General features: G+C 42.0%; 2 protein-coding genes across 3 annotated transcripts in view; one reads left to right on the top strand and one right to left on the bottom strand.

Annotated features, from left to right (window-relative positions):
- pde4ba (phosphodiesterase 4B, cAMP-specific a) overlaps positions 1-26,907 on the bottom strand; it is a 753,168-nt gene that overhangs the window by 625,209 nt on the left and 101,052 nt on the right. The gene's annotated exons all lie outside the window — the stretch shown is intronic.
- LOC121288947 (histone H2B type 2-E-like) overlaps positions 1-26,907 on the top strand; it is a 35,656-nt gene that overhangs the window by 6,119 nt on the left and 2,630 nt on the right. The window contains exon 2 of the mRNA XM_041207814.1: positions 3,697-3,860. Coding sequence (XP_041063748.1) covers positions 3,697-3,860 — 164 coding nt within the window. The remainder of the gene's footprint in view (positions 1-3,696; positions 3,861-26,907) is intronic.

Below are 26,907 nucleotides of genomic sequence, written 5' to 3'. Positions count from 1 at the left end.
TTAATAATAGAAAATGTTTAAGCACAAACATATGTCTACAAAATTATAATAACTACAAAAATCCCCTAATTAATCTGACTCTCAGTTTCACACCCGTTAAGTCATAGATTTAAAGAGCACACCCTGGACACTCGCATTCAAAATTAGTTTCTTTCAGTCCTGGGTCCTTGCAGACATTCTGGTTTATAGGCTGGTGCTTCTCACGCTTGACGGATCTTAAAATTCATCTACCTTACACACAATCTCCTTTCTCCTTGAGACACATCCTTCTCTTTGAATGTAAATTTTCCACTTTATTACAAGGTTTTTAATTTTACCTCTTCTAACAATAAAATCCTTTGATTTCACCACTTTTATTAGTAAGCTGAAAGAATTAGTAAGAATAAACACATTGCTTGGCACCTTCTAGCTAGCTGTAAGATTTCACCCATTCTTTTGAATGCTTTATTTAAAAATGCAAAATTCCCCCTTGCCACCCATGTTTCTAAACTTCCCCATGTTTGTCTAATTACCATTTTAAGCCTACTTTTTTCTATACATCAAAGCCCCTAGACCAGCTGGCTTTAATCCAATTAAGACACACACACATATACACAGATACCATTAAACTCTATTTTTTAAAAAATTCCAATAACATTATAGACATTAATCTCTTCATGACAGATGGTGCAGACACTGTAATGGGCTTCAACAATCTAAGATTTAAAAAGGAAAATTGACAGGTTTCCCCCTCTAAGTCAATATGTAGTGCATTCCTCCTAGAAAGTGCATGTCTGGAAATTAGGTGAGAATCTGTACCCCCAATGAAATGATTTGCTGATACTCACTATATGCTAGAATTTAATATTTTCAGCATTTGTAATTTGCTTCCCATGCTTGATTCATCCGTTCTCTCTACATAAACCTTCCTCAGCTGAAAGACAGGTAATAGATACGCTCTCAGATCTCTGCCAATGTTAGAAGTTAGCTATGAGTATCAAGGGCAATGATTTTGATTATATCCCCCTCTAGTCAAGATCTTTCCATACAAGCAAGAACTAAGATTTAGGAATGTACAAAATATCCATAGACCCAAAAATTTATATTCCTATATATGGCCTAAAAATAAAGACATCTTACATTCACATCAGATCCTCATTCAGGTTTCTCCAATGTCTGGTTTCTCACTTAAAAAAGGTAGATCCAATCATAGAATCTGGTTACATCATTTTATAGCACAGATGGTGACCACTCGGTCCATCGTGTCTGTTCCAGCTCTCTAGAGAAAAACCTATCCACAATTTCCATTCCTGGACCTTTTAAATTTTTCTTTTTTCAAATATTTATCCACTTCCCTTCTAAAAACTACTGTACATTCTGCTTCCACAACTGATAGGGCATTCCATAGTCTAACTCCTGTTGTTTTAAAAACTGAGGCAGCCAAGCTGAATAGGTAAAAGAAAAGAGATTTAAAACTCACAACAGGAGCAAAGACTGGAGTCATGAGGAAGATTTATCATTTAAATATTAAAGCACTAGGAAAGAGGAGCAACAGTTGACAAGAGTGTTTAAATGAAACAGTACTTATGGGCACAAAGGTGATAATCTTGTGATAAAGTAATAATCTTGGTTGGTATATTTGCAATGTTGGATAAGGATAATGGATTTTTTGTCCAGTGGAATTCAGATGATATTCTGGAGGTCTGCCATAGATAGATTTCTCCTTGCATGCAAGTATATACAAATCTGACAGCTGGATGGATGAATTTGTGGACTTGGGCTCGATTGCCTTTGAGGATCAGAGTGTTTTTATCCAGAACTTTCTCTCAGGAGATTAAAGGTGCAGGATAGAGAAAATTGTGCATGGTGCATAGAAGAACCATGATTGATAGGCAATGATTTTTTTTGTTGCAAGCTTTTGTAGGAATCATAGATATGAACACTTATGACCAAGGGTGTAAACATCAAGGCCTAGAAAAGTGATCATGGGGTGCCCATTTTACAGACTTAAAACCACCCAGGGATCTAATATGGGAGTAGCACGGGTTCGCTCATTCCACACTATAAGTATATTGTCTGTCATATTTGATTGGATTCCTCCATAGGCACCCAGGGCAAATATCAGAAGTTCTAAAAAGGCTCATTAAAATATTTAAGTAAGGATGCTATGCTTGCGCAGGACACTTTTGTTAGGAAATAGAGACATTTTAAGTAAGTTACGTTGGTAATTGTAGATGTTAGGAATGAGTTTTAGCTTTAAAGTTTAAGTTTGATTTGTATTTCTGTATCTGTGTTAAGAAAGGTCAAATTGAGTTTTAGTTTCACTTTTCTAATGAGTCTTACGGCTCCTAAAGTTAGGCAAACAAGAGTAGGAAAAAAAGTGCTTAATAACAGGGGTCCAGAGAGGCAGATTCCTCCCGCAGACACACACACAGATGATGACAAACAGCAGTTTGTTTTGGAAACTTTTGGAGTTCAGCGGATTTTGAAGATAGCTGTCAGGGAAGCAGCCTAGAAGAGGCACAGATAGCCAGTCCCAAGCTAAGAAAAAGATGCCAAGCTCCAGGGGATTGGATCCAGAGAAAGCCCCAAGCAGACCTTCTAGTCAAAGGAAGGACAGGAGCCTGGAAAAGGTCCTGTTAAGTGAAGTTAAGAGTGAGGGGCAGAGAAAGGCTTCAAGTTTAAAGCTCCAAGCTGCAGAAAGCTGATTTAAAGTGAGAACAGCTTGCAAGAGCAAGAAGGTCCAAAGAGACGGCTGAAGGTCTATAACCCTTTGCTATGGGCATGTGAAGCACTGGTACTATTGACAGCTGAGTTGTTGAGAGTGTGTGCATGGAAGACAACTTTAATGCATGTGGTGACCCAGGGGAGAGGAACATTGGAAGGAGAGTTCAAAACCCTGAAGGTGAACCCTTGCGGAAGGTGTCTGAGAGAAAGTGTCAGTTTGGGAGAAGATTCCAAGGAGAGTTCTTGGAAAGTGGAGATTGGAAATCTCATGTGAAAAACGGAGTGCAGTGAGACTGGATGGCTCACGGTGTGAGAAGCGTCTGGGGGGAGTTGAGAAGAGATCCATAGCATCTGGTTGACATGCCATCTGTCACTTGGTTTCAGAGTGTAGTGTGTCTGACCACAGCTCACCATAGGTTTACATGAGCTGTGTATTTACTGTGAATATTAAAGTATAAGATAGCATTTGTAACTTGTGCTATCCTTACAAATCTGTAAATATCTATAAAGGTATAGTTGTGGATGAAGGAGTATTATAATATTGTTCATCTTTTCTTGTTGAATAAATGTTTTATTCTTTTGTTAAAAGTTCATTAGCTGACTCCAGTGACTCTGTCCAGTGGCCCCTCTCCACATATCTAAACAAACAAATAAAAGTTAGGATCCATCAAGCTGGGTTCCAATCTGAGATCAGGCTTGTCCAGGAGTAACCTCAGCTGGGATCATAATGCTTTCATGAAAGTGGGCCAAGCACCTGACTCACCAGATGACAGACTCACTCAACTGTGGTGCTGACAGGCAGCAAGGAACCTTCAGCACGATTTTTTAAAAAGCTCATTCTCAACATATATGTTAGTTGCTAGTTTTCCTTTTTGGCTACTGGTTAACTTCTGGATGCTTTTTAGCCTATTCTCAGTCTTCTACAATTAATTTCTGACTTCTGAGAAAAGGTTTTTGCTCGTGTTTGATTGCTTTTGTCTGCCTTCAAAGCAGTTATATCGCTGTCATGTGATTTGGTTAGGTCTTCCGTCAGGATTGAAGGACAAGGGGAGCAGCCAGGAGAGGAGGAGGAAGAGCTGGATGATGAGGGAGGAAGAACAGTTCACTATCAGGGGACTTCACCTGATGAACTTCTTGGGACTGCAATGTCTCAGGTACCTCCACTTCATCAAGGAGGCTATCACCAAACTGCAATGTGGTACTGCCATAACTCAAGCCATAAGCCAAATTATGGACACCTGTGACTGTGTTTGCCAACGTCACCACAGCCCTTCCTTTTTTAACTAACAGGCTCCTTCCAGACAGCGAAAGGTGAATCAGTGATATCTCCCAGTTTGCTCTTCAGCATTGTATTAGGGAGATCATCAAGGCTCTCTGCACCAGGAAGAACAGCTACATCCTTTTCCCAATGGAGACGGCAAAGCAGCACCACAGAGCACTATGTTTCACCCAGACTGCAGGTTTCCCTAGCATTCCTGGTGGCATACAGTTCATCCCATCCACAGCCTGAATTAATTCTAAATAATGAGATGCATTGTGACCGTACTGACAAGATGGTGACAAAGCAACAAGAGTTATCCCCTTCAGACATGGCTCATGACCCTGCTCACAAACCCAGGCACAGTTGCAAAAGCTGGTCTATAAGATCCAAGCTGTTAGCAGATACATCATCAAGCAGGCAGTTGGCATGTTCAAACGACACTGCCTGGACCAAGAGGAAGGAACTACAAGCCTCACCATGTATCCATATTTGTGATCCTCTGCTGCATAACTCTGCCATAATGAGTGACTAGTCCTTCACCACCTGGGCAGTAAAAAGTGCAGAAGGAGGGGCAGCAAGTACAGGGGTTGAGGGAAGAGCATTGGCCACCATTGCCCCTAACTCCAGAGCTCTTAAAAGAGTAATTCATCCAAGCGATCCTTCAAGTGAAACATCCCTCCCTTCCATAATGTTTAGATATACAAATGGGTGGGTGGTAAATAGTGAGGTGGATAGCCTTAGATTATAAGAGGATATAGATGGGCTGGTCAGATGGGCTGATCAGTGGCAAATGGAATTTAATCCGGAGAAGTGTGAGCTGATGCACTTGGGCAAGACAAACAAGGCACGGGAATACACAATGAATGGTAGGACCCTAGGAAGAACTGAGGAAAAGAGGGACCTTGGTGTGCATGTTCACCAGTCTCTTAAGGTAGCGGGATAGCTAGAAAAGGTGGTTAAGAAGGCACATGGGATACTTGCCTTTATTGGCCGAGGCATAGAGTAAAAGAGCAGGGGGGTTATGCTGGAACTGTATAAAACGCTGATTAGGCCACAGCTAGAGTATTTTGTGTAGTTCTGGAATCTGTATTATAGGAAGGATGTGATTGCACTAGAGAGAGTGCAGAGGAGATTTACCAGGATGCTGCCTGGGCTGGAGAGTTTTAGTTATGAGGAGAGATTGGATAGACTGGGGTTATTTTCCCTGGAGCAGAGGAGATTGAGGGGGAGAACATGATTGAGGTGTATAAAATTATGAGGAGCATAGATAGGGTAGACAGGAAAGAACTTTTCCCCTTGGTGGAGGGATCAATAACCAGGGGGCACAGATGTAAGGTAAGGGGCAGGAGGCTTAGAGGGGATGTGAGGAAGAATTTTTTCACCCAGAGGATCGTGGGAATCTGGAACTCACTGCCTGAAAGGGTGGTAGAGGCAGAAACCCTCATAACATTTAAGAAGTATTTGGATGTGCGCTTGTGATGCCATGGCATACTATGCTATTGGTCTAGTGCTGGAAAATGGGATTAGAATAGTTAGGTACTTGTTCCACTGGTGCAGACTCGATGGGTCGAAGGGCCTTTTTCTGTGCTGTAAACCTCTATGACCATTGACCTTATTACTATCAATCAATTGCCTTCCTTGAATAGGTCTTGCCTTCATTTTACCACAAATAAACAGCAACAGAAAATCCAGAACAAAAATGATCCAATGACTCTATTCTATGTACTTTTAAAAAAAAACAAGAATAAAAGAGAATTTCCCTTGTGCGATGTTTCAGTGCGTGTCTTCGGTGCTTGTTTATATATTCTATTAGTCCTACGATGCGCTATGCCCAGTATATGCAACAACATGAGAGCTAGAATTTTGTTGGGCTTGTATTGAAGATATAATTCAGGTTGCCTCAGTGGGTAACCTCAGTAGCTTTGAAGGCTTGGCTGCAGACTACACCATCACAGTATGGACTATGGGGCAGTGTGGCCCAGCTAACTGTGTTACACTGACAAATACACTTCCAAAATAAATAGCTGTCCTTCTGAGGAGGATCAACACTTTCCTCTCCCATGGAGCCAATGCCATCATCCTGGAACTGTGCCTCAATGCTCCGACTGCACAGCATGAGAATAGAGTGCAGAAGTGACGTGATACACTAGAAACCCCTGTCATTGCTGGACCATGCACTCAAAATGGCAGCAGTTGCAGGTTCCATGACAGCAGCGTGAGCTGCCTCTGTCATGGTAGACTCCACTGCGATGCTCATGGAGCTGGACACTTGGTCCATGGATGACAGAAAGACCTCCATGCTCTTCATGAAGTCCCAACACAAATTGGACCTGGAATGCTTTGTACTCTCACCCATTGAATGTAACCTTACTGGCAGGCAGATCAGTATGCTTAGCATTTCCTAGTATATACCCAGCTTTCTTCAGTGGCTTGAACCATCGAAGTTGGTATCAGGGTTCTCAACAGCAGAGCTAATACATGATCTTGTCCTCCTGAGTTGGCAATTCTGCTGTTCTATACACTAATTTATTTTGTCAAAAACACCAGCTTTTATACGTTATACTCTCAAACTAAATTTATTTGATATCCTTACAACTAATTTGGCATATACTGTGTTGCAAGGATTCCTTTGACTTCAAGGCACATATCAAATACTTTTTAGATAAATAGATTTTTATAATAAAAGCCATTCATTAATCATTACTTTTTACTTTGCTAGGCTTTAAATAACATGCTTTAAAAACAATCCATATAAGAATAAAAGCTCCCAGGTTTAGTTGTGAAAACTAGGAGGCAGTACTTAAAAAAAGGTTCTGCTAAGACTATGAGCAGCTAGGGGCCAAATTTAAAAAGCAGAACCACAAAAGCAATAATCTGGATTACTAGCTGAGTCACAAACAAACTGGCATAGGGTAAATAAGAACAGAGTTGGTGTGTGGCTCAAAAATTTGTGGAGGGAAAATGGGCTTAGATTCTTGGAGCACTGGTAAAAGAGGGAGCTGTACCATTGAAACAGATTTCACGTGAGCTGTGCTGGAACTAGTATCCTGGTGAATTATATATCTAGGATTCTAGAAAAGGCTTCAAACTAAATAGTTCAGGGAGTGGGGTTTGGGTGAGGTGAGATTTAGAAAGTTAACGAGAAAGGACAAGCAACGTGGGTAAAACTAACCAGAGTGTGACAGGAAGGAAAAGTCTACAAATATAAAAGTGCATCAGAAAACAAGGTCAGAATAAGGAAAAATAATATAAAGACAAAATTAAAGGCTCTTTATCTGAGTGTATGCAGTATTCATAACAAGATGGATAAATTGATAGAATTGACAAATAGAAATAAATGGGTACAATACAATAGCTATTAGATTGATTGCAAAGTTAGCAAGGCTGGGAACTGAATATTGAAGGCATTTTGGTAGGACAGGAAGAAAAGAAAAGGAGGTGGGGTAGCTCTGTTAATAAGGGATGAGATCAGTACAGTTGTGAGAAATTGTCTAGACTTGAAGATCAAGATGTAGAATCAATTTGAGTGCAGATAGGAGATAGAAAGGGAAAGAAATGACTGGTGAGAGTAGCTTATAGGTCCCATAACAGTAGCTACAATGCAGTTCAGAGCATAAATCGAGAAATAATGAGAGACTTGTAAGAAAGGAACTACAATAATCGCGAGTGATTTTAATCTTCACATAGATTGGACAAATCAAATTGGCAAAAGGTAGCCTTAAGGATGAGTTCATTGAGTTCAGGGCAGTTTTCTTAGAACAATACATTCTGGAACCAACCAGGGAACAGACTATTTTAGACCTGGTAATCTGTAATGAGACAAGATTAATTAATTACCTCATAATGAAGGATCATCAGAGTAAGAGAATAATCATAACATGATAAAATTTTACATTCAGTTTGAGGGTAAGGAACTTGGATCTGATGTCTTAAACTTAAATAAGAACAATTACATGGATATGAAGGCAAATTTGGCTAAAGTGAACTAGGAAAATAGGTTAAAAGGTAGGATGGTAGATAAGCATGTGTTAGACATTTAAGGAGATAATTCAAAATTCTCAACAAATATATATTCCATTGAGAAAGTGCATTCTTATTGTAGAGTCATTTAATCAATGACTAAGGAAGTTAAGGATGATATCAAATCGAAAAGCATACTACATGGTGAAGATTAGTGGCAGGCCAGAAGATTGAAAAATCTTTAGAAACCAGTGAAGGATGACTAAAAAAAGAGGGAGAAATTAGAATGAGAGCAAACTAGCAAGAAATATAAAAACAGACAGTAGGAGCTTTTACAAGCATATAAAAAAGGGAGTAGCTAAAGGTAAACATTGGTCCCTTAGAAAATGAGGCTGGGGAATTAATAATGGGAAACAAGGAAATGGCAGAGACTTTGAACTAGTATTTTGCATCTGTCTTCATGTTAGAAGACATAAAAAAGTGGCTCAGGAAAAATAAAAAAAACAAGGGGCAAAAGGGAGAGAGGATCATAAAAAATCACTATCACGAAAGAAAAACGTATCAGACAAACTAATGGAAATGAGGGTTGACAAGTACCCTGGAACTGATGGCTGGCCTCTCAAGATCGTAAAAAGAACTGACTGGAGACATAGCAGATGCATCGGTTGTGATCTTCCAACATTTCCTAGATTCTGGAAAGGTCTCCGCAGATTGGAAAACTGCAAATGTAATGCTTCTATTCAAGAAAGGAGGGAGACAGAAAGCAGAGAAGTATAGGCCAGTTAGCCTAAGATCTGACATTGGGAAAATGCTGGAATCTATTATTCAGTAGGAGCCGTTATATTTAGAAAATCATAATATAATTGGGCAGAGTTAACATATTTTTGAGAAAGGGAAAGAGTGTTTCACAAATTTATTAAAGCTCTTTGAGGATGTCATAATCAGGGTGGATAAAGGGGTACCAGTAGATGTAATGCATTTGGATTTCCACAAGACATTCAATAAGGGGCCATGTAAAAGTTACTACAAAAGATATAAACACATGGTGTTGGGAGTAATATATCAGCAGTGATAGATGATTGACTAACAAAAGACAGAGTCAGGCTAAATGGTTTATTTTCAAAATGGAAAACGTTAATTAGTGGGGTGTGACAGTCATCACTGCTGGGGCCTCAACTCTTTAGAATTTAGACTAATGACTTGGATGAAGGGACTGAGAATATTGTAGCAAAATTTGATACAAAGATAGGTAGGAAAACAAGTTGTGAGGAGGACACAGTCTGCAAAAAGATATAGATAAGTTATGCGAATGGGCAAAAAATTGGCATTATGTGGGAAATTGTGAGATTGTCCACTTTGATGGGAAGCATAGAAAAAACAGAATATTATTAAAATGGAGAGGGTCTGTAGAATCTTGCGGTACAGGGGGGTCTGGGTGTCCTCGTACATGAATCATAAATGTTAACATGCAGATGCAGCAAGTTATTAGGGAGATAAATGAAATGTTGGCCTTTATTGCAAAGGAGATGGAGTATCAAAGAAAGAAAGTCTTGTTATAACTGCATGTGGCATTGTAATACTATAACTGGAGTGCTTAAGGTTTGGGTCTCTTTACTTAAGGAGGAATATACTTTCACCGGAGGCAGTTCAGAGCAAGTTCAGTAGGTTAATTCCTGGGATGAATGAGTTGTCTTATGCACAAATTTGGGCAGGATTGGGCCTATGCTTATTGGAGTTTAGAAGAATTCAAGACGATTTTACTGAGGCAAATTAGATTATGAAGGGGCTTGACAGGGTAAATGCTTCCCCTTGTGGGGGAGTTTAATAGACAGAGCTTCAAAATAAGGGGTCTCCCATTTAAGACACAAATGAAGAGGAATTTCTTCTCTAGGAATCATTAATCTTTGGAATTCTCTGCCCAGAGAGCAGTGGAGATTGGATCATTGAATATATTCAGGCTGAGTTAGGTAGATATTTGATCAACAAGGGAGTCAAGGGTTATGGTGAACAGGCAGTAAAATGGAGTTACGGCCACAGTCCGATCATCCACGCTCTTAATCAATGGCAGAGCAGGCTTGAAGGGCCAAATGGCCTTTCCTGATCCTAATTCTTATGTTCTTGGCCCAGAACTTCCATGGAGTGGCAATCACCGTCAGATTCCCACTCTGCTCCTTTTTACTTACCTAAATTGGGAGCCGCACATTCCTCGCCTGATCTTCCAGCCAGATCCTGGTGAGAAATGTGTAGCAAACAGTTCCGGAGGCCTTCCAGTGCAGGGCATCAGCGTCAGAGGAAGTGAAGAACGTAACTGCCGTAAAGCAGTAAGTTTGAAGGTCCCAGCCATTTTGAGAAGCCAGGGAGAAGGTAAGTATATAAGGTAAGCGGGTTAGGGGTAAGTGGGTTAGGTCGGTCAGGGTGGGAAACCTGGGCAGGGGGTAGTCAGTGGGGAGGGTGGTAGTTACTGAGGCGGTTAAGGGGAGTGTGTGTGTGTGTGTGGGGGGGGGGGGGGGGGGGGGGGGGGGGGGGGGGTGGTGCACGGTGGGGGGGAGGGTGGATCTGTATTATAGTTGCCCAGGAGTTAGACGTGGATTTAATCCTTCTAAACTTTCCTGGGTAACTATTCTACTGAGAGAATTGGAACCATCTGAAATCTCCAATTTAAATCAGAGTATTGGATAATGCCAGATGCAGGGTAATTGCCCATCAAAAGTTTCAACTTCACAGGGAAATCCCATGCAGTCCTTGTGTGGGGACCTCCACGGACTCCCCCAGCGGCATCTTCTGGAGTATGACCCCCTCCCGGAGATTAGAAGCTCTGGGCCCTTATGCTCTTAACTCCTTTTACTTTTTCTGGCCTTAAATAACAGCACAAGATGAAAATAGCTCTCTGCTTTTGTAAACCTGGGCACTTTTTGATCAAGTTAACATGACACACAAGTTCAAGTTGGCTTTAGTTTTTTATTACTTAACTTTTGTGACCTTAAAGATAGGCAGTTCCACTGTTGCAGAATATTACATATGTAATACATGATAAACATTTCTGTCCTATAAAACAGTGTATCATCAGACTTACTGCAGTCTTATCATGAGAGGCACAAAAATAATGATATCAATGCAATTTAAAAACAAACCAAGCAACAATCAGAGCAGAGAGGGAAAGCACATATGAATCAAGTGCAAGTTAAGTCGCTAAAAAGTCTATCAATGAGGTGATATTAAGGAATATGGAGACAAAAAAAACATGAGCAGGCAGCAAAGCTAGCAATAAATAAAAGGAGGTAAACCTGCCAAATTGTTCCATAATCCTTCAGAAAATTATTTCAGCCATCAACTTATCAACACTAAATGGAGTACTTAAAAAAATAAACCGACATTAAAAAGATTATCAACATAAGCTTACATAATAAGATTTTATGTGTTTGACATGTCTATAACAATGTTTTCCATTGGAGGCCTTAGCATATATAAGATGAAGGGCTGAATTTAACTGGGATGGCAGAAGTCCTGCCAACAGTGCTGAAAGCTGAAGGCGGCCCAGCTTCAACCAGCCTCAGGGCATGGGAATGCATATTGCCAGCAGTAAAGAGTAAAGCTGCTGCTGCTGGGGCTGCTGTCCAATTAAGGGTGGCAACCCACCTTCAAGAGCTGCTAGACCAGCGGACAATGTAATTTAGCAAACTAAGTCTCATCCACCAATCTAAGCACAGCAATTGCACCATGAATATATATTTAGGTAAAAAGTCTGGCAACTCCCAAAACAAAATAATGGAATTTGACTCACAAAAGCTATGATTTAATCATCAACTGTCAAGTTCAGGCTTTTATTTTTCACACTAGAGACAATGCAAATGGCTAATGTGTTATTTCAAATCATTTCTATTTAACGAAAACAAAATTTCCTTGATGCCCTTGTGCAATTAGCATTGAAAGATACAAGCTGGAAATCAGTTCAATGCCTAACTTTTCCATCCAAGGTGGTTGACAGGGCCCTCAACCGTGTCCGGCCCATCTCCCGCGTATCCGCCCTCACACCTTCTTCTCCCTCCCAGGAACATGATAGGGTCCCCCTTGTCCTCACTTATCACCCCACCAGCCTCCGCATTCAAAGGATCATCCTCCGCCATTTCCGCCAACTCCAGCATGATGCCACCGCCAAACACATCTTCCCTTCACCCCCCGGCGGCATTCCGCAGGGATCGATCTCTCCAGGACACCCTGGTCCACTCCTCCATAACCTCCTACACCTCAACCCCCTCCCACAGCACCTTCCCATGCAACTGCAGAAGATGTAACACCTGCCCCTTTACTTCCCCTCTTCTCACCGTCCAAGGGCCCGAACACTCCTTTCAAGTGAAGCAGCATTTCACTTGCACTTCCCTCAATTTAGTCTACTGCATTCGTTGCTCCCAATGCGGTTTCCTCTACATTGGAGAGACCAAACGCAGACTGGGTGACCTTTGGTCTGTCCGCAAGCATTACCCAGACCTCCCTGTCGCTTGCCATTTCAACATTCCACCTTGCTCTCATGCCCACATGTCCGTCCTTGGCTTGCTGTATTGTTTCAGTGAAGCTCAACGCAAACTGGAGGAACAGCACCTCATCTTCTGACTAGGCACTTTACAGCCTTCCGGACTGAATATTGAGTTCAACAATTTTAGATCATGAACTCTCTCCTCCATCCCCACCCCCTTTCTTTTTCCCCCCCTTTTTTTCCAATAATTTATATAGATTTTTTTCCCACCTACTTCCATTACTTTTAAATGTATTTCCATCCATTGTTTTATCTCTACCTTTTAGCCTTTTTTGATTCCTTCACCCCACCCCACCCCCACTCGAGCTATCTGTACCTTGCTTGTCCTGCTTTCTACCCTTAATTAGCACATTCCATAGATAATATCACCACCTTCAACACCTCTTTTTCCTTTGGTCTGTGACATCTTTTGGTTATCTCCACCTATCACTGGCCCTCTATCCATCTCTACTTGTCCCCCCCTCCCCACCCCCAAACCAGCTTATATTTCACCTCTCTTCTATTTTTACTTAGTTCTGTTGAAGTCATTCGGACTCGAAACGTTAACTGTGCTCCTCTGCAGATGCTGTCAGACATGCTGAGTTTTTCTAGGTACTTTTGTTTTTGTTTTCAATGTCTAACTGTGCTGAGAAAGCCTGTGGGCTTCAAGACCCTGCTGTCAGGCTAAATGATGATTAGAAACCCTCAAAGTGTGGGAAACAGTCAATGTGATTTTCACTGAATTGGTCAATTAATGATCAAAGGACAGGCTGCCATCCAAGATAATTGATGGACAGAGAATTCCAAATTGGAGACATCCTCTCTCCTTTTTAAATTTTAAAACAAAAAATGGCCTTTGAAGCTGGGACAACACTGTGCAGGCAGTGTCCGTCCACAGGGCAGCCTGGGCTGCTGCTGAACTCAGACCAGCAGGGAGGACCTCTAGGCCTGCCTGGAATGCTACCCTCCCTCAGCCTGCATGTGCATTGTCCCCAGACACCTGCAGAAACCTGGAGGCTGATGGAAAATCCCAGATGGCCTTTAAAAACGGCCTTTAATCAGCTCAATTGGATACCTGCTCCTATAGACATGTAGCCCCGCTGCATCCCCCCATCCAGGAAAATGATCAGGAGAGATCAGAACCAGTGCAAGTGCAGGGAACCTTCAAAAAGTGGTGTCAGCACAAAGGTGAGGGCTGATTGGTAAGTAGTGGGTAAGTATTTTTCTCCAGTTTAAAATAGATTAAGCTAAGGGAAGGCAAGGGTTTTAGATTTTATTTAAAGTACATAAATAATTTAACTTATTTTACCTCGTATTTTAACTTGAAGTAAGGGTTTTCTTTTTCAACTAGAGGCATGGCAGGGCAACTCAGTCCCATGTTATGTACCGCCTGCAACATGTGGGAAGTCCTAGACGCTCCTTGCGCTCTGGCCAGCCACTTGTGCAGGAAGTGCCACCAGCTGCAGCTACTTGAGCTCTGAGTTTGGAGCTTGAGCAGCAGCTCGGCACTGACATGCATCCGTGAGGCTGAGTGTTTCATGGATATAATGTTTTTAGATGTGGTCACCCCACAGCTTACAGGAGTGCAGACAGAGAGAGGATGGATGACCATCAGTCAGAAGAAAGGTGTCAGGCAGGTAGTCAGGAAATCCCCAGGGTGCATCTCGCTCGAGAACCATTTTTCTGTGTTGGAAAATGGTGAGAGTGACGGTTCCTCTGGGTAGTGCAGCCACACTCATGGCACTGAGAGTGGCTCAGCTGCATGGGGGGGCGGGGGGCGGGGGGGGGGGGAGTAGGAAAATGAGGCGAAGAGCAACAGTGGTAGGAGACTCGATAGTAAGGGGAACAGACAGGTGTTTCTGCGGACGGAGACATAACTCCAGGATGGTGTGTTGCCTCCCTGGTGCCAGGGTCAAGGATGCCACTGAACGGCTGTAGGGCATTCTAAAGGGGGAGGGCAAACAGAGATCCTGGTACATATTGGTACCAACAACATAGGTAGAAAGAGGAATGAGGTCCTGCAAGATGAATTGAGAGAGCTAGGAAACAGATTGAAAAACAGGACCTCAAAAGGTAGTAATCTCTGGATTACTTCCCGAGCCACATGCTAGTGAGTATGGAAATAAGAGCTTAGTCCAGGTGAATGTGTGGCTGCAGAGATGGTGCAGGAGGCAGGGTTTTAGATTTCTGGGACATTGAGACCATTTCTGGGGGCAGTGGGACCTGTACAAGGCAGATGGGTTGCATCTGAACCAGAATGGCATCCTTGCAGGGAGGTTTGCAAGTGCTGTTGGTGAGGGTTTAAACTAACTTGGTAAGGGGGTGGGATCCTGAGAGGAGGTTCAGCAGGGGGAGATGCACAGCCAAAATTAGAAGAGAGAGGAAGTGAGACTGGAAGGCATAGAAATTGTAGGCCAGTTAAGGCACAAGGGAGTTTAGCAAGGTTGGATGGTATGTATTTTAATACAAGGAGTCTGATGAATAAAGCAGATGAGTTGAGGGCACAAATTAATACATGGAAGTATTATGTCATTGCTGTCACAGAGACATGGTTGAGAGAAGGGCAGGATTGGCAGCTCAATATTCCAGGATATAGGGTCTTCAGGCGAGACAGGGAAGGAAGTAAAAGAGGAGGGGGTAATCACAATATTGATCAAGGAATCAATTACAGCAGTGAGGAGGGATGACATCTTAGAAGGCTTCTCAAATGAAGCCATAAGAATAGAATTTAAAGACAAAAAAGGAGCAATCACATTGCTGGGAGTGTACCATAGGCCCCTAAATAGTCAGAGAGAAATAGAAGAGCAGATATGTAGGCAAATTTCAGAGAAGTGTAAAAATGATAGCGTGGTAATAGTGGGGGATTTCAACTTCCCCAACATTAATTGGGTTAGTCGTAGTGTGATAGGTTTAGAGGGAGCAGAATTCTTAAGATGCATCCAGGAGAGCTTTTTAAGCCAGTAGAAGGTCCTTTAAGAGAGGGGGAATCCTGGACTTAATTTTAGGGAATGAAGGTCAGGCAAGTGGTAGAGGTGTCAGTGGGGGAGCATTTTGCAGATAGTGATCATTAACTCTGTTAGATTCAAGGTTGTTATGGAAAAGGATAAGGATGGGCCAGGGATCAGAGTTCTAAATTGGGTGAAGGCCAATTTTAATAAGATCAGATCTGATTTGGCCAACGTAGACTGAAAGCAGCTACTTTTATGTAAATCTGCACCAGAGCAGCGGGACTCATTCAAGAAGCACATAGGGAAAGTACAGGGCCAACATAGTCCAGTAAAGACAAAGGTTGGGACCAACAAATCCAGGGCACCCTGGATGTCGAGGGATATACAGGATTGGACAAAGAGCAAAGGGGAGGCTTGTGGCAGATACTGAGGATTCAAAACAGCCAAAGCCCTAGAGGAGTATAGAATGTATAGGGGGAACTTAAAAAGGAAATTAGGAGAGAAAAAAGGGGGCAGGAAAAAATATTGGTAGGTAAAATAAAGGAAAACCCAAAGTTTTTTTTTACAGGTACATTAAGAGTAAGAGGATAACTAAGGAAAGAGTAGGGCCCATTAAGGACCATAGTGGTAATTTGTGTGTGGAGCCAGAAGACACAGGTAGGGTTCTAAATGAATGCTTTGTGTCAGTGTTCACAAGTGAGAGGGACGACGTGGGTATGGAGATCAGGCAGAAAGACTGTGATATAATTAAATAAATTAGCATAGAATGGGAGGAAGTTCTAAGTGGTCTGGCAGGCTTAAAAGTAGATAAATCTCCAGGCCTGGATGAAAGGTATCCCAGGCTATTGAATGAGGCAAGGGAGGAGATAACAGGGGCGCTGGCAATAATTTTCAATGCCTCTCTGGCCCAGGAGAGGTGCCAGAGGACTGGAGGACAGCCAATGTGGTATTGTTATTCAAGAAGGGAGGATGGGATAAACCAGGGAACTACAGGCCAGTCAGTTTAACCTCAGTGGTGGGGAAACTATTGGAAGCAATTCTGAGGGACAGAATTAATCTACACTTGGAGAGGCAGGGATTAATCAAGGACAGTCAACATGGTTTTAAGGGGGGGGTCATGTCTGATCAATTTGATTGAATTTTTCAAAACGGTGACCAGGTGTGTAGATGAGGGCAATGCATTTGACGTAGTCTACTCGGACTTCAGCAAGGCTTTTGATAAGGTCCCACATGGGAGACTGATAACGAAGGTAAGAGCCCATGGGATCCAAGGCAATTTGGCAAATTGGATCCAGAATTGGCTGAGTGGCAGAAAGCAGAGGGTGATGGTTGAGCGGTGCTTTTGGTGACTGGTTGCCTGTGTCCAGTGGGGTTCCACAGGGATCAGTGTTGGGTCCCTTGCTGGTTGTGGTATATATAAACGATTTAGACTTGAATGTTGGAGGGTTGATAAGTAAGTTCGCGGATGACACGAAAGTTGGTGGGGTGGTAAATAGTGAGGAGGATAGCCTTAGATTACAGAGGATATAGATGGGCTGGTCAGATGGGCTGATCAGTGGAAAATGGAATTTAATCCGGAGAAGTGTGAGGTGATGCACTTGGGCAAGACAAACAAGGCACGGGAATACACAATGAATGGTAGGACCCTGGGAAGTACCAAGGATCAGAGGGACCTTGGTGTGCATGTTCACCGATCCCTTAAGGTAGCGGGACAGGTAGATGAGGTGGTTAAGAGGGCACATGGGATACTTGCCTTTATTAGCCGAGGCAAAGAATATAAGAGCAGGGAGGTTATGCTCGAACTGTATAAAACGCTGGTTAGGCCACAGCTAGAGTATTGGGTGCAGTTCTGGAATCTGCATTATAGGAAGGATGTGATTACACTAGAGAGAGTGCAGAGGAGAATACCAGGATGTTGCTTGAGCAGAAGTTTTAGTTATGAGGAGAGATTGGATAGACTGGGGTTATTTTCCCTGGAGCAGAGGAGATTGAGGGGGGACATGATTGATGTGTATAAAATTATGAGGGGCATAGATAGGGTAGACAGGAGGGAACTTTTCCCCTTAGTGGAGGGATCAATAACCAGGGGGCATAGATTTAAGCTAAGGAGCAGGAGGTTTAGAGGGGATGTGAGGAAGAATTTTTTCACCCAGAGGGTGGTGGGAATCTGGAACTCACTGCCTGAAAGAGTGGTAGAGGCAGAAACAGTCATAACATTTAAGAAGTATTTGGATGTGCACTTGCAATGCCATGGCATACAAGGCTATGGGCCTAGTGCTGGAAAATGGGATTAGAATGGTTAGGTACTTGTTTGACTGGCACAGACTCGATGGGCCGGAGGGCCTTTTTCTGTGCTGTAGACCTCTATGACTCTGACTTAAAATACGGTGCTTAATACACAAGTTATCTATAATTGTGCTTGCTAGAAGCTCTCTTGAAAATTACAGCCAGATTTTCCCAGCAAATGGCAATCATTTTGTAATGAATTAGCCTTTCTCTCCTTTGATTCTGCCTCAACATCCATTGTTCTCGCTTCTCCACCTTCTCTATTAAAATTGCAAACAGCAGAATCCCAAAAGGGAAAACCATGATCTTCTATGGTTTTATTTAATGTGTTTGGGGGCTGAAAATATGCTGGTGACCAGAAAATCTTCATGTTGACAGTTTGAACTGTAGCTCAGGAACCCCTGAAAGCAAAAACAAAAATCCAAATTTGCTGGCAAACACAAGATATAGGGAAAAGTTTGAATAATAAGCACTCTCAAGTGGATCATCCCTCTAGTGAGCTTTCCCCTGACAAAAGTACACCTCATTTAACTGCTCATCTGCAGTATTTTGCTTTTATATAAGAGTTTCCAAATTTGGGTCATTTATGTAAATTAAAAACAACAGTTGTCCAAGTGTTGAGGACTGAAGTACCTTGAATAGTACTAACCCCCATCCAAAATAACTCATAACAACGTCATTTAATTTTCCACCAATCAACCATTTTCTTCTCAATTCCTAGGTTTCACTGCGATTCTCCAAAGTCTTAAGTTTAATTAATAGCATTTCATGTGTAATGTTGACAAAAGGCTTTTGGATTAAAGTGAACTATGTTACCGCGTTTACTATATCCTTTTGGGTTGTTACTTCCTCAAAGTCATCAAGGTCAGGATATTACAATGTTTAATACTTAATATGGAAAAAGGACATTATGACAGTGTTTTTAAATTGCAGGATACATAAGACCCAATGTGCAGTCATGCTGAGATTAATGGCATATAAGGATTTTTGCAGACACATAAAAAAGGCACAAAGGCCATGAACAAACATTTGATTTCAGGAGAGCAAAAACAGATATATGAATCCCAGATAGGACAAGGATAGCTGAAAGCAATGTAAGTTATGATTAAACCTGATTTGAAGGGCAATGGGTAAAAGGCCAAGGTAGAGTATTTGCTTGCGATCTGATTCATAGCTTAAGATAAATAGGCTGAATGGAGGTGTCTTTTTGAATTAATCATGAAAGTTTAGTCAGCTGTTAAACAATTTAAAACTGTTTGAACAAGCAGGATTATTGGTTAGTAGAATTAAAACGCATTTTTTGCTGACATTACATAAGCGTATCTGCCCGACTACACTTGGCATACAAGGTACTATTTATAATGCATGCCAGCATCCAACATGGGCTGCATTTCAAAACCATTTCCCAATTAGCACACATAAAATATTGTTACATATCTCCAAGCACACTTTTTTCCCCTTTGGAGAAAAGTGGGCAAGTATTGGATAAGTAGGCTGATTATCAACCTGTTTGGACCGTGCCATGAACGTTCCTTCCAATGCCAAAATTTACTCTCCTGAAAATAAATGTTTGTTCATGGTCTTTGTGCTCCCCTGGGATGGGAGTTGAACCTTGTGCTTCTAGTTCAGAGGCAGGGGTGCTACCTATTGAATCACAAGGCCTCCTACATGAAACATGATAAAAGATTTAAAGAAGAGAGAACTTTTAAACACTAAAACAAAAACAGAATTACCTGGAAAAACTCAGGTCTGACAGCATCGGCGGAGAAGAAAAGAGTTGACGTTTTCAGTCCTTTTCTTCTCCGCCGATGCTGCCAGACCTGCTGAGTTTTTCCAGGTAATTCTGTTTTTATTTTGGTTTTCCAGCATTCGCGGTTTTTTGTTTTTAACTTTTAAACGCTATAGGTTAACTTATACTATTTTAAATTTTATGACAAAGGCCCGAATTTTGTACTCCTCGGGCATGTGCAATTGATGGGCCTGGGAGTGGACGGGAAAACGTTCTCTGACCACGATTTCACACTGGCTGGCTGCAGACCTCCAAAAAATGCTGCAAAAAAAATGTCCATGCAGCACAATCAAGCACTTGAGAGCATACCTCATAAAAAAAAGCTCCCTGAGGTATATTTTTATTTTAAATCCTAATGGAGATTTCATCCTGCCCTTGGATGAGGTTTAATCAAAAATGTAAAGCCCGCCTGGCTGATTGACTCATCCACCAACTGTCAGGTTGGATAGGCCACACAAAAAAAATGCTTACAATTAGGCTGTTAATCAACTTAATTGCACGCTTAATTGTCAGCGGGCACTCTTCCAACTTTTGCGTGCACCTGCCACACAAAATATCGCGGGAGTGCACAATAATGTCAGGACACTTGCCCGACGTCATCTCGCATGATTTTACACCCGTTCAGGTCTGGTGCCTGTCCGCAGGACGTAAAATTCTGGCCCAAGTTATGGTAGGGTAAGTAAAAGAAATTATATGGAGAGTTTTTCCTGTGTCTGTGGCCAGGTGCATCGGATCACCAGGGTGCATCGAATATCAGAAAATTGAACAGATGGAACATACACCTGTAAATGGAAATGAAATTGGGCGGTTTTCTTCATGGTTGCGAATTCAACTTACCCTATTTTCAAATGTTTACTGCACTCTTGGGATCCAGTACACCTGGGCACAAACTGGAAAATCTTACCATGTAATTCAACTTAAAAATTTGAGTCTCCCAGAACTCAGCAAAATCAGGTTTCTTGCTGATCTAACAAGATTCAATCCATGCAAATTAATCAAGATTTCTTGACGTATTACATGCTATTTTCTTAGTCTGAATAGTTCAAATGTGCTCTTCATTTTCTTTTAAAAAGCAACTAATTCTACTAAATCTTCTAGTTAAGACAATAAAAATAAGATCAAATCTTTAAACTGATCAAACTAGAATCAGCACATTGAATTGTGATGTGCATTTTAAGGTTCACTATTCTCAAATGTTAAGTTACTGATGTTAACTGGAGCCATATAAGTAGGCGTCAAGCACAGTGATTGATGCTCACTGTTTGCACCTATTAAATAGAGCCAACTTCTACATTGTTACAAAAATTTGCTTTCTTCAAAAGAAGTGCTCATTTGAATTGTGATACCCCTACTTCCAGCCCATCGTAAAACCTGAGAGACTAAACATCAAATCTGAAATACCCCTGGTCTGTACTTTTTGGCTGTTCATTGGTTTAACCACTGTTGATCCATCAGGTACACCATTAAGTAATTTTTAATACTTAATAAATTTCATTGTCTCGAACGTAAGAGCTGGAGGACGGTTTCTGATGTTTACTGCAGTCCCACTGAAATTTACTGAAGCAACTTTGGTCCTTCAAAAAGAATAAATCAAAGATGGTGAGCTTGAAAGAGTTGTTCTCTGAAGTATACAAATATGCAATAGAACGATACAGATAATGTCAACATATATGCTTACAGCAATTATGAATCATTGAGGGAGAAATTGGACCTAGTTTTGTCTATTTCTTGGGAGTGAAATAAGAGTAAAAAGGTCCACTTTCACAGGGCAGAAATGCATGCAATGCCAAATTTGCTTGGGCGATATGAAGGCAGTTCTGTGACTGCCTTACAGATGTATTAGGTCCCTTGCATATGCTACTGATGGGCCGAATGCTTGTTTAAGGACACTGCTCCGAAATTGACCAAAAATATGAGGAGTTTATGCTGCACAAGCTTTGACGAGCTTTTATGACTTCACAGTGGTGTAACCAGTTATCCTTAAAGGATCACTGAAGGCCAAAGATAAGTAAACATTTCTTCCCACTTATCTCAATGTGGATCCAAGACAACAGATGCGCTCTTCCTGCCTCCACAGCAACACTGCAGCCAGATATCAGTTTGCATCCTTTCCCCAGTTCACCCCACCAACACCCATCCCACTCCCATTTCTCTTCACCATCTTAACACCCACCTCAGGGTCACTGCTGGGGTTATAATCAGTCCAAATTGGTTCACAGTAAACTAGTGAGTGAGCTGCATGCCCAATTGGTGGTCACAAATTACAAACTTATGCAGGTAAGGCCTAAAACCCAATTTTGTATGAACCTCAGATCTCAGTCTTCAGTGCACTCTCCAAGCAAACAAACCATTTTGCCCCAAAAATGTGTCTGAATGAATTTCTGCTATTCTGATTAATATAACAATCTCCTCCTTGGTAAATTAAAAAGAGTTGTCAAACACTTTTGCCAAAGCAAGTACTTGTGATGTGTTTGTTTAAACTATTCTACCAAAGGAAAAGTATTTGAGGTGTGACTTTGCAATCCCACACTCGCAGAGAAACAGCATAGAGAATGTCATATAGCCATTTAAGACACAAAGAGGCCCTTTGGCCCATTGAGTCTATGCCAGCTCCCTGTAGAGAAATCAGTCAGTCTCAGTCCCCCACTCAATCTCTGCAGCCCTGCAAGTTTATTTCCTTCAAGTGCACTGTCTCAATGACCTTCACATCTTTCCTAAAGTTTGATGACCAGAACTTGAGAGAATACTCCAGTTAGGGCCTAACCAAAGCACAGCTTCTCTGATTTTGTACTCAAATGTCTCAATTTATAAATTCCAAGATCCCATATGCTTTGCTAACCACTTTCTCAACATCTCCCGCCCCCTTCAAAGACCAATGCACATGCACCCCCAGGCCCCTCCATTCCTGCACACTCTTTAGAATTGTGCCATTAAGTCTATATTCCCTCTCCCTATCCCTTCTGCCAAAATGTATCACCTCACACTTTGTATTAAATTCCATCTGCCACTTCCCATTCCACTAGCCTATCTCCTGTTGCAGGTGATTCATGTCTTCCTCACTGTTTTCCACTCCTCCAAGTTTTGTATCATCAGCAAATTTATGAACTTACTCTGTATTCCAAGATCCATGTCTTTTACATATAGCAAAAAAAAGCAATGGCCCTAGCACTGTCTGTTGGGGAACACCATTGTCCAACGTCCTCTCGTCCAAAAAATAACCATCTGCCACAACTCACTGCTTTAAATGATTTTTTTTATCCATTTGGACATTGATTGTCCTGTTCCATAAGCCTCGATTTTGTTAACCAGCATTAAAATCCATTTGGACATCACTACATTCCCTTCATCAACTTTCTCTGTTGCTTCGTCAAAAAACTCAGTTGATTAGTCAAACACAATGGGCAGAATTATCCCCCCCCCATGGGAGGAAGTTGATGGGCGGGCGCACTTCCGATCAGCGCCCCCAATCGGAGGTGCACCACCATTTTATGTGAGTGGGCCAATTAAGGCCCGCCCAGCGTGACGTCCGCAGGGAAGCGCTATTAGCTCCCTGTGCGGGCCGGGGTGGGGGGGAATCCCTAAAATCTAAAGTGCATTCTTTCGGGCATGTGCCTAAAAGAGCGCATTCATCTCCATGAGGCTAAGTGCTGCCTCAGGGAGATCCCGTCTATTTTCAACAATATTAAAAATAGAAAAAAAAAATTCCCTTACATGTCCCCTCATGTGACAATGTCACATGAGTTGGGACACGTTCATAATTTCCATAACAACTTTATTAACATTTTAAAAACCCTACATGAAACCTCATCCCGCCCGTGGATGAGGTTTCATGTTTTTCTAGTTGCCGCCAGGACTCCTGGCCTGCCCGCCAACCTTAAGGTTGGATGGACAGGTCCTTTAATTGCTTAATTGATCCCGTCAATGGCCTCAATTGGCTATCGACAGGTTGGCGGGCATGCAGCTGATTTTGCTGCGCTCCCGCCTTCCTGAAAACTTAAATCGGGCGCACTGACGTCAGGAGTTTCCCCCGATGTCACCGCGCGTTATTTTACGCGTCAGCGAGGGGGGCCGCACCCCCACTCACCAAAGGTAAAATCCTGCCCAATCTGTCCTTTACAAATCTGTGCTGGCCTTCTAAGTAACTCAAACTTCTCCAAATGCCTGATAACCATTTTTTCCCGGATAACGAATTCCAAAACCTTACCCACCACTGATGTTAAAGTAACTGGCCGGTAAGACTGTCATTATACTTTTCTTGAATAGGTGTGTCACATTGCCACCCTCCAATCCCCTGCCACCCCACCCATATCTAACAAAGATTGAAAGATGGAGGCAAGCCCTTTCACTATCTTCACGCCCACAAAATGGTTGAAGTACATTGTTGAAGTACTTTGATTAGTGCTCCCCAGTTACATGGTACCCTCTCATTTGTTTTCTGAAGTCATCAAGGTCTATATTGCTAACTATCTTTTGCAAATGACTCCTGATTATCAATAGTTGTATATAATTTTGGATACACAGTTGTATTATTATATATTTTTTATCTTGTCTAAAAAATTCTAAATATGACTTACAACCTTTTGGGCTCACCTTTTGAGTTCAAAAATTTCAGATAATAAACTCTTCCCCCTTTTAATGGACAGCAGCTGTTAGTGATGTTTCTGTTATTTCCCATTTACATGTTCTCTAGATCCAGCTTTTTTCCCGTTACGTGTCCCATTGCTATCTCCTTTTGCCTTGCAGCATCATTCATTTTGCCAATTAGTCTATCCTGCCTTCCACACTGTCACAAGCCTTCCCATTTGATCTTCCTTCTTTCCCTACCTCTGTACTTGCTTCAAACCTGGTGAAAGGTCGTCAACCTGAAACATTAAACCTGTTTCCCTGTCCACAAACACTGCCCAACCTGCTCAGTGTATCCAGGATTCCCTATTTATATTTCATAAATTTCATACATTTGCATACAGAAGGCATGCAAAACTATGTCAACTCATAACACACAGGCTCACAATTACCAGATAGTGTATGGAAATGGTGGATTGCACTGCAAGAACTCTATTTTGCATTTACAATCTTAGTATAAAATTTCAACCAAAATCAAAGTGATTACTTTCTGTATAATGAACCAAAATAAGTTTTACATTTCAACACTGTTGTCCAAGATTATAAAGACAAAATTCATGTTTTATTTCTTGAAAACAAAATGTGTTACATTCTTTGTAGAGACAATAACTTTTTAAAAAAGAAATTCAAAATTCCAGTTAAAATCTGAAGGATGACACCACAAGACTTCAGATTTTAAGCCATTTACTGTAACAAAGTATTATTCTCTATTTTTATAGGCAACTTATACTTTAAACTACAGAAAACTTTTAACTCAACCAATAATAAACACCATCAGATATATCATATTGTCCTTTAAGTAAACATTCAACATTGGAACCAGTCCAAAATGATTCTTGGTTTCCAAAGGGTTTATTTCCACCTTTTCCAGCCTAGAAAACTAACTGCAGAACTATATTTTACAGTGCACAGTTTTCTTGCAGCATTGTTTTAACTTCTCACAACCCGAGTGTGAAATCCCATCCATAGTGATGCACAATGAACCACTAAAACCTTCAGATTCTAGCTGCTCTCTGTCTTCCTCCAGACCCTGGCAGACTAACTTGTCAGTGAGTTTTCAGTGATATCTTAGCAACCCTAGATGGTCCACCAACTTTCACACTGCTCAATGCACCTATGCACATCACTCACCCAGTAGCACTCCTTTGAACTCAGAGGTCACACCTAACCTCCTGAAACTTCACCTTAACCTCAGACCTACTAGCATCATACCCACCTCCCACTCTCTCTACATACCGCCAGCTATTCAGCTACAGCAATACACATCAGACAAATAGTGCTTTACAATCACTGAAATTCACCTTCTCTCATGAAGGGCAGGATGGCATACAGCAGAGCAGATCCAGCAGCAAAACAAAGACACCCACATGTCTTGAGCCCGAAAGAGGAAATTACTCTCAACATCATGGGGCAAGTTATAATGAGGGCGTGAACATGAAGAAATCACCAAGACCATAGAGGGCGACTTTATGATCCTGCCAATGCCACTTCTCAACTCCCAGGACATCCTCATCCTGCTATCTGGCATGATGAGAAAGCTGCTGATGCTTCCCAACCCAACACCACCCCCCATATCAACTCTCCCCTTCTGATTTCCTGCTTTCAGACACCCAAGAACTGTCTCCTGTCCAGCTACAGCAGCCCAAGGAGGAAGGGTGAGAGCAATAGCAGAGCGCTATTGATGAGGTCCCAGCACTTAATCTGATGCTCATAGCCACCAACTCAAATACTGACATTGCATGTCACATGAAGGCAAATAAAGGGTTAGGATCAGTACATAGTGAGTTATCCATGAATGGGCAGCAGACAGGCCAGGGTGAAAGGATTGTTCATTTACCAGCCTACTGGAGGGTGAACAATTTAATTTAAATTCCAAGAATATGACAAACAGCCAAATGTTCAAACTAGCTCTGCTGCAAAGGACTCTGATGAGGATCTTGACAGAGCATAATACAGAGGGTGCTGATGGTCATGCACACAGATGCTGGGTGCACTGAGCAACCAGCTGAACTGCCTCCTGTCACTGTGAAGGACCATAGAGGAGTCCTGCTCCAAGTTGTCAGAGAGTGTCATGCAACTCTTGCCCTCTCTGCAGCCTCTGCTCCATCTCCCTGTCATGCTCAGACACAGACACTAGCACTCTTGTCCCCATATCTACTGCAGCCTTTATAGGAACAGATCACCTACTCCTCTGTCATTTCTATAAGGATGAGGCAATACTCTCTGGTAAATCCAGGAACTCACCACAACATCTCCAAAAACACTTGAGTACTGTCAGACATTTTGCAATAGCACAAGTTCTTAAAAATGACCTTAATATGGGTGCCAGACCCTTTAAAGGATACTTATGCAAGGCCCTTGCAACTTAACACTTGGCTCTTACAGAGTGATAAGGAATTCGTTGTCTGGGCATGCATAGTCCAATTTTGCTAACCTGACATCACATTGGCCGGTTGGGTCTGTGACGTCATAATATTATCACTCCTTTACAGTCTTCCAGCAAACCTGCTTGGGAGGCAAGCGTGGGTGTCCTTCTCAAGAGAGTGGGAGTACAACCAGAAGCAGGTGGTGGCACGGCCCAGCACAAGATAGATCACTTGTTTGGCACCCAATCCACTGACTTAAAAATTCACTCCCTCCACCACTGCCACACAATGGTAGCAGTGTGTACCATCTACAAGATGCACTGCAGCAACTCACCAAGGGTCCTTCAAAAGTACCTTCCAAACCCATGCCCTCCACCACATAGAAGGTCAAAGACAGCAGACTCATGGGGACACCACCACCTGCAAATTCCCCGCCAACTCACTCACCCACTCTCGCT

The sequence above is a fragment of the Carcharodon carcharias genome, chromosome 16, assembly GCF_017639515.1.
Source record: "Carcharodon carcharias isolate sCarCar2 chromosome 16, sCarCar2.pri, whole genome shotgun sequence".
NCBI classification, from domain to species: domain Eukaryota; kingdom Metazoa; phylum Chordata; class Chondrichthyes; order Lamniformes; family Lamnidae; genus Carcharodon; species Carcharodon carcharias.
This window is presented reverse-complemented; position numbering and strand designations above follow the sequence as displayed.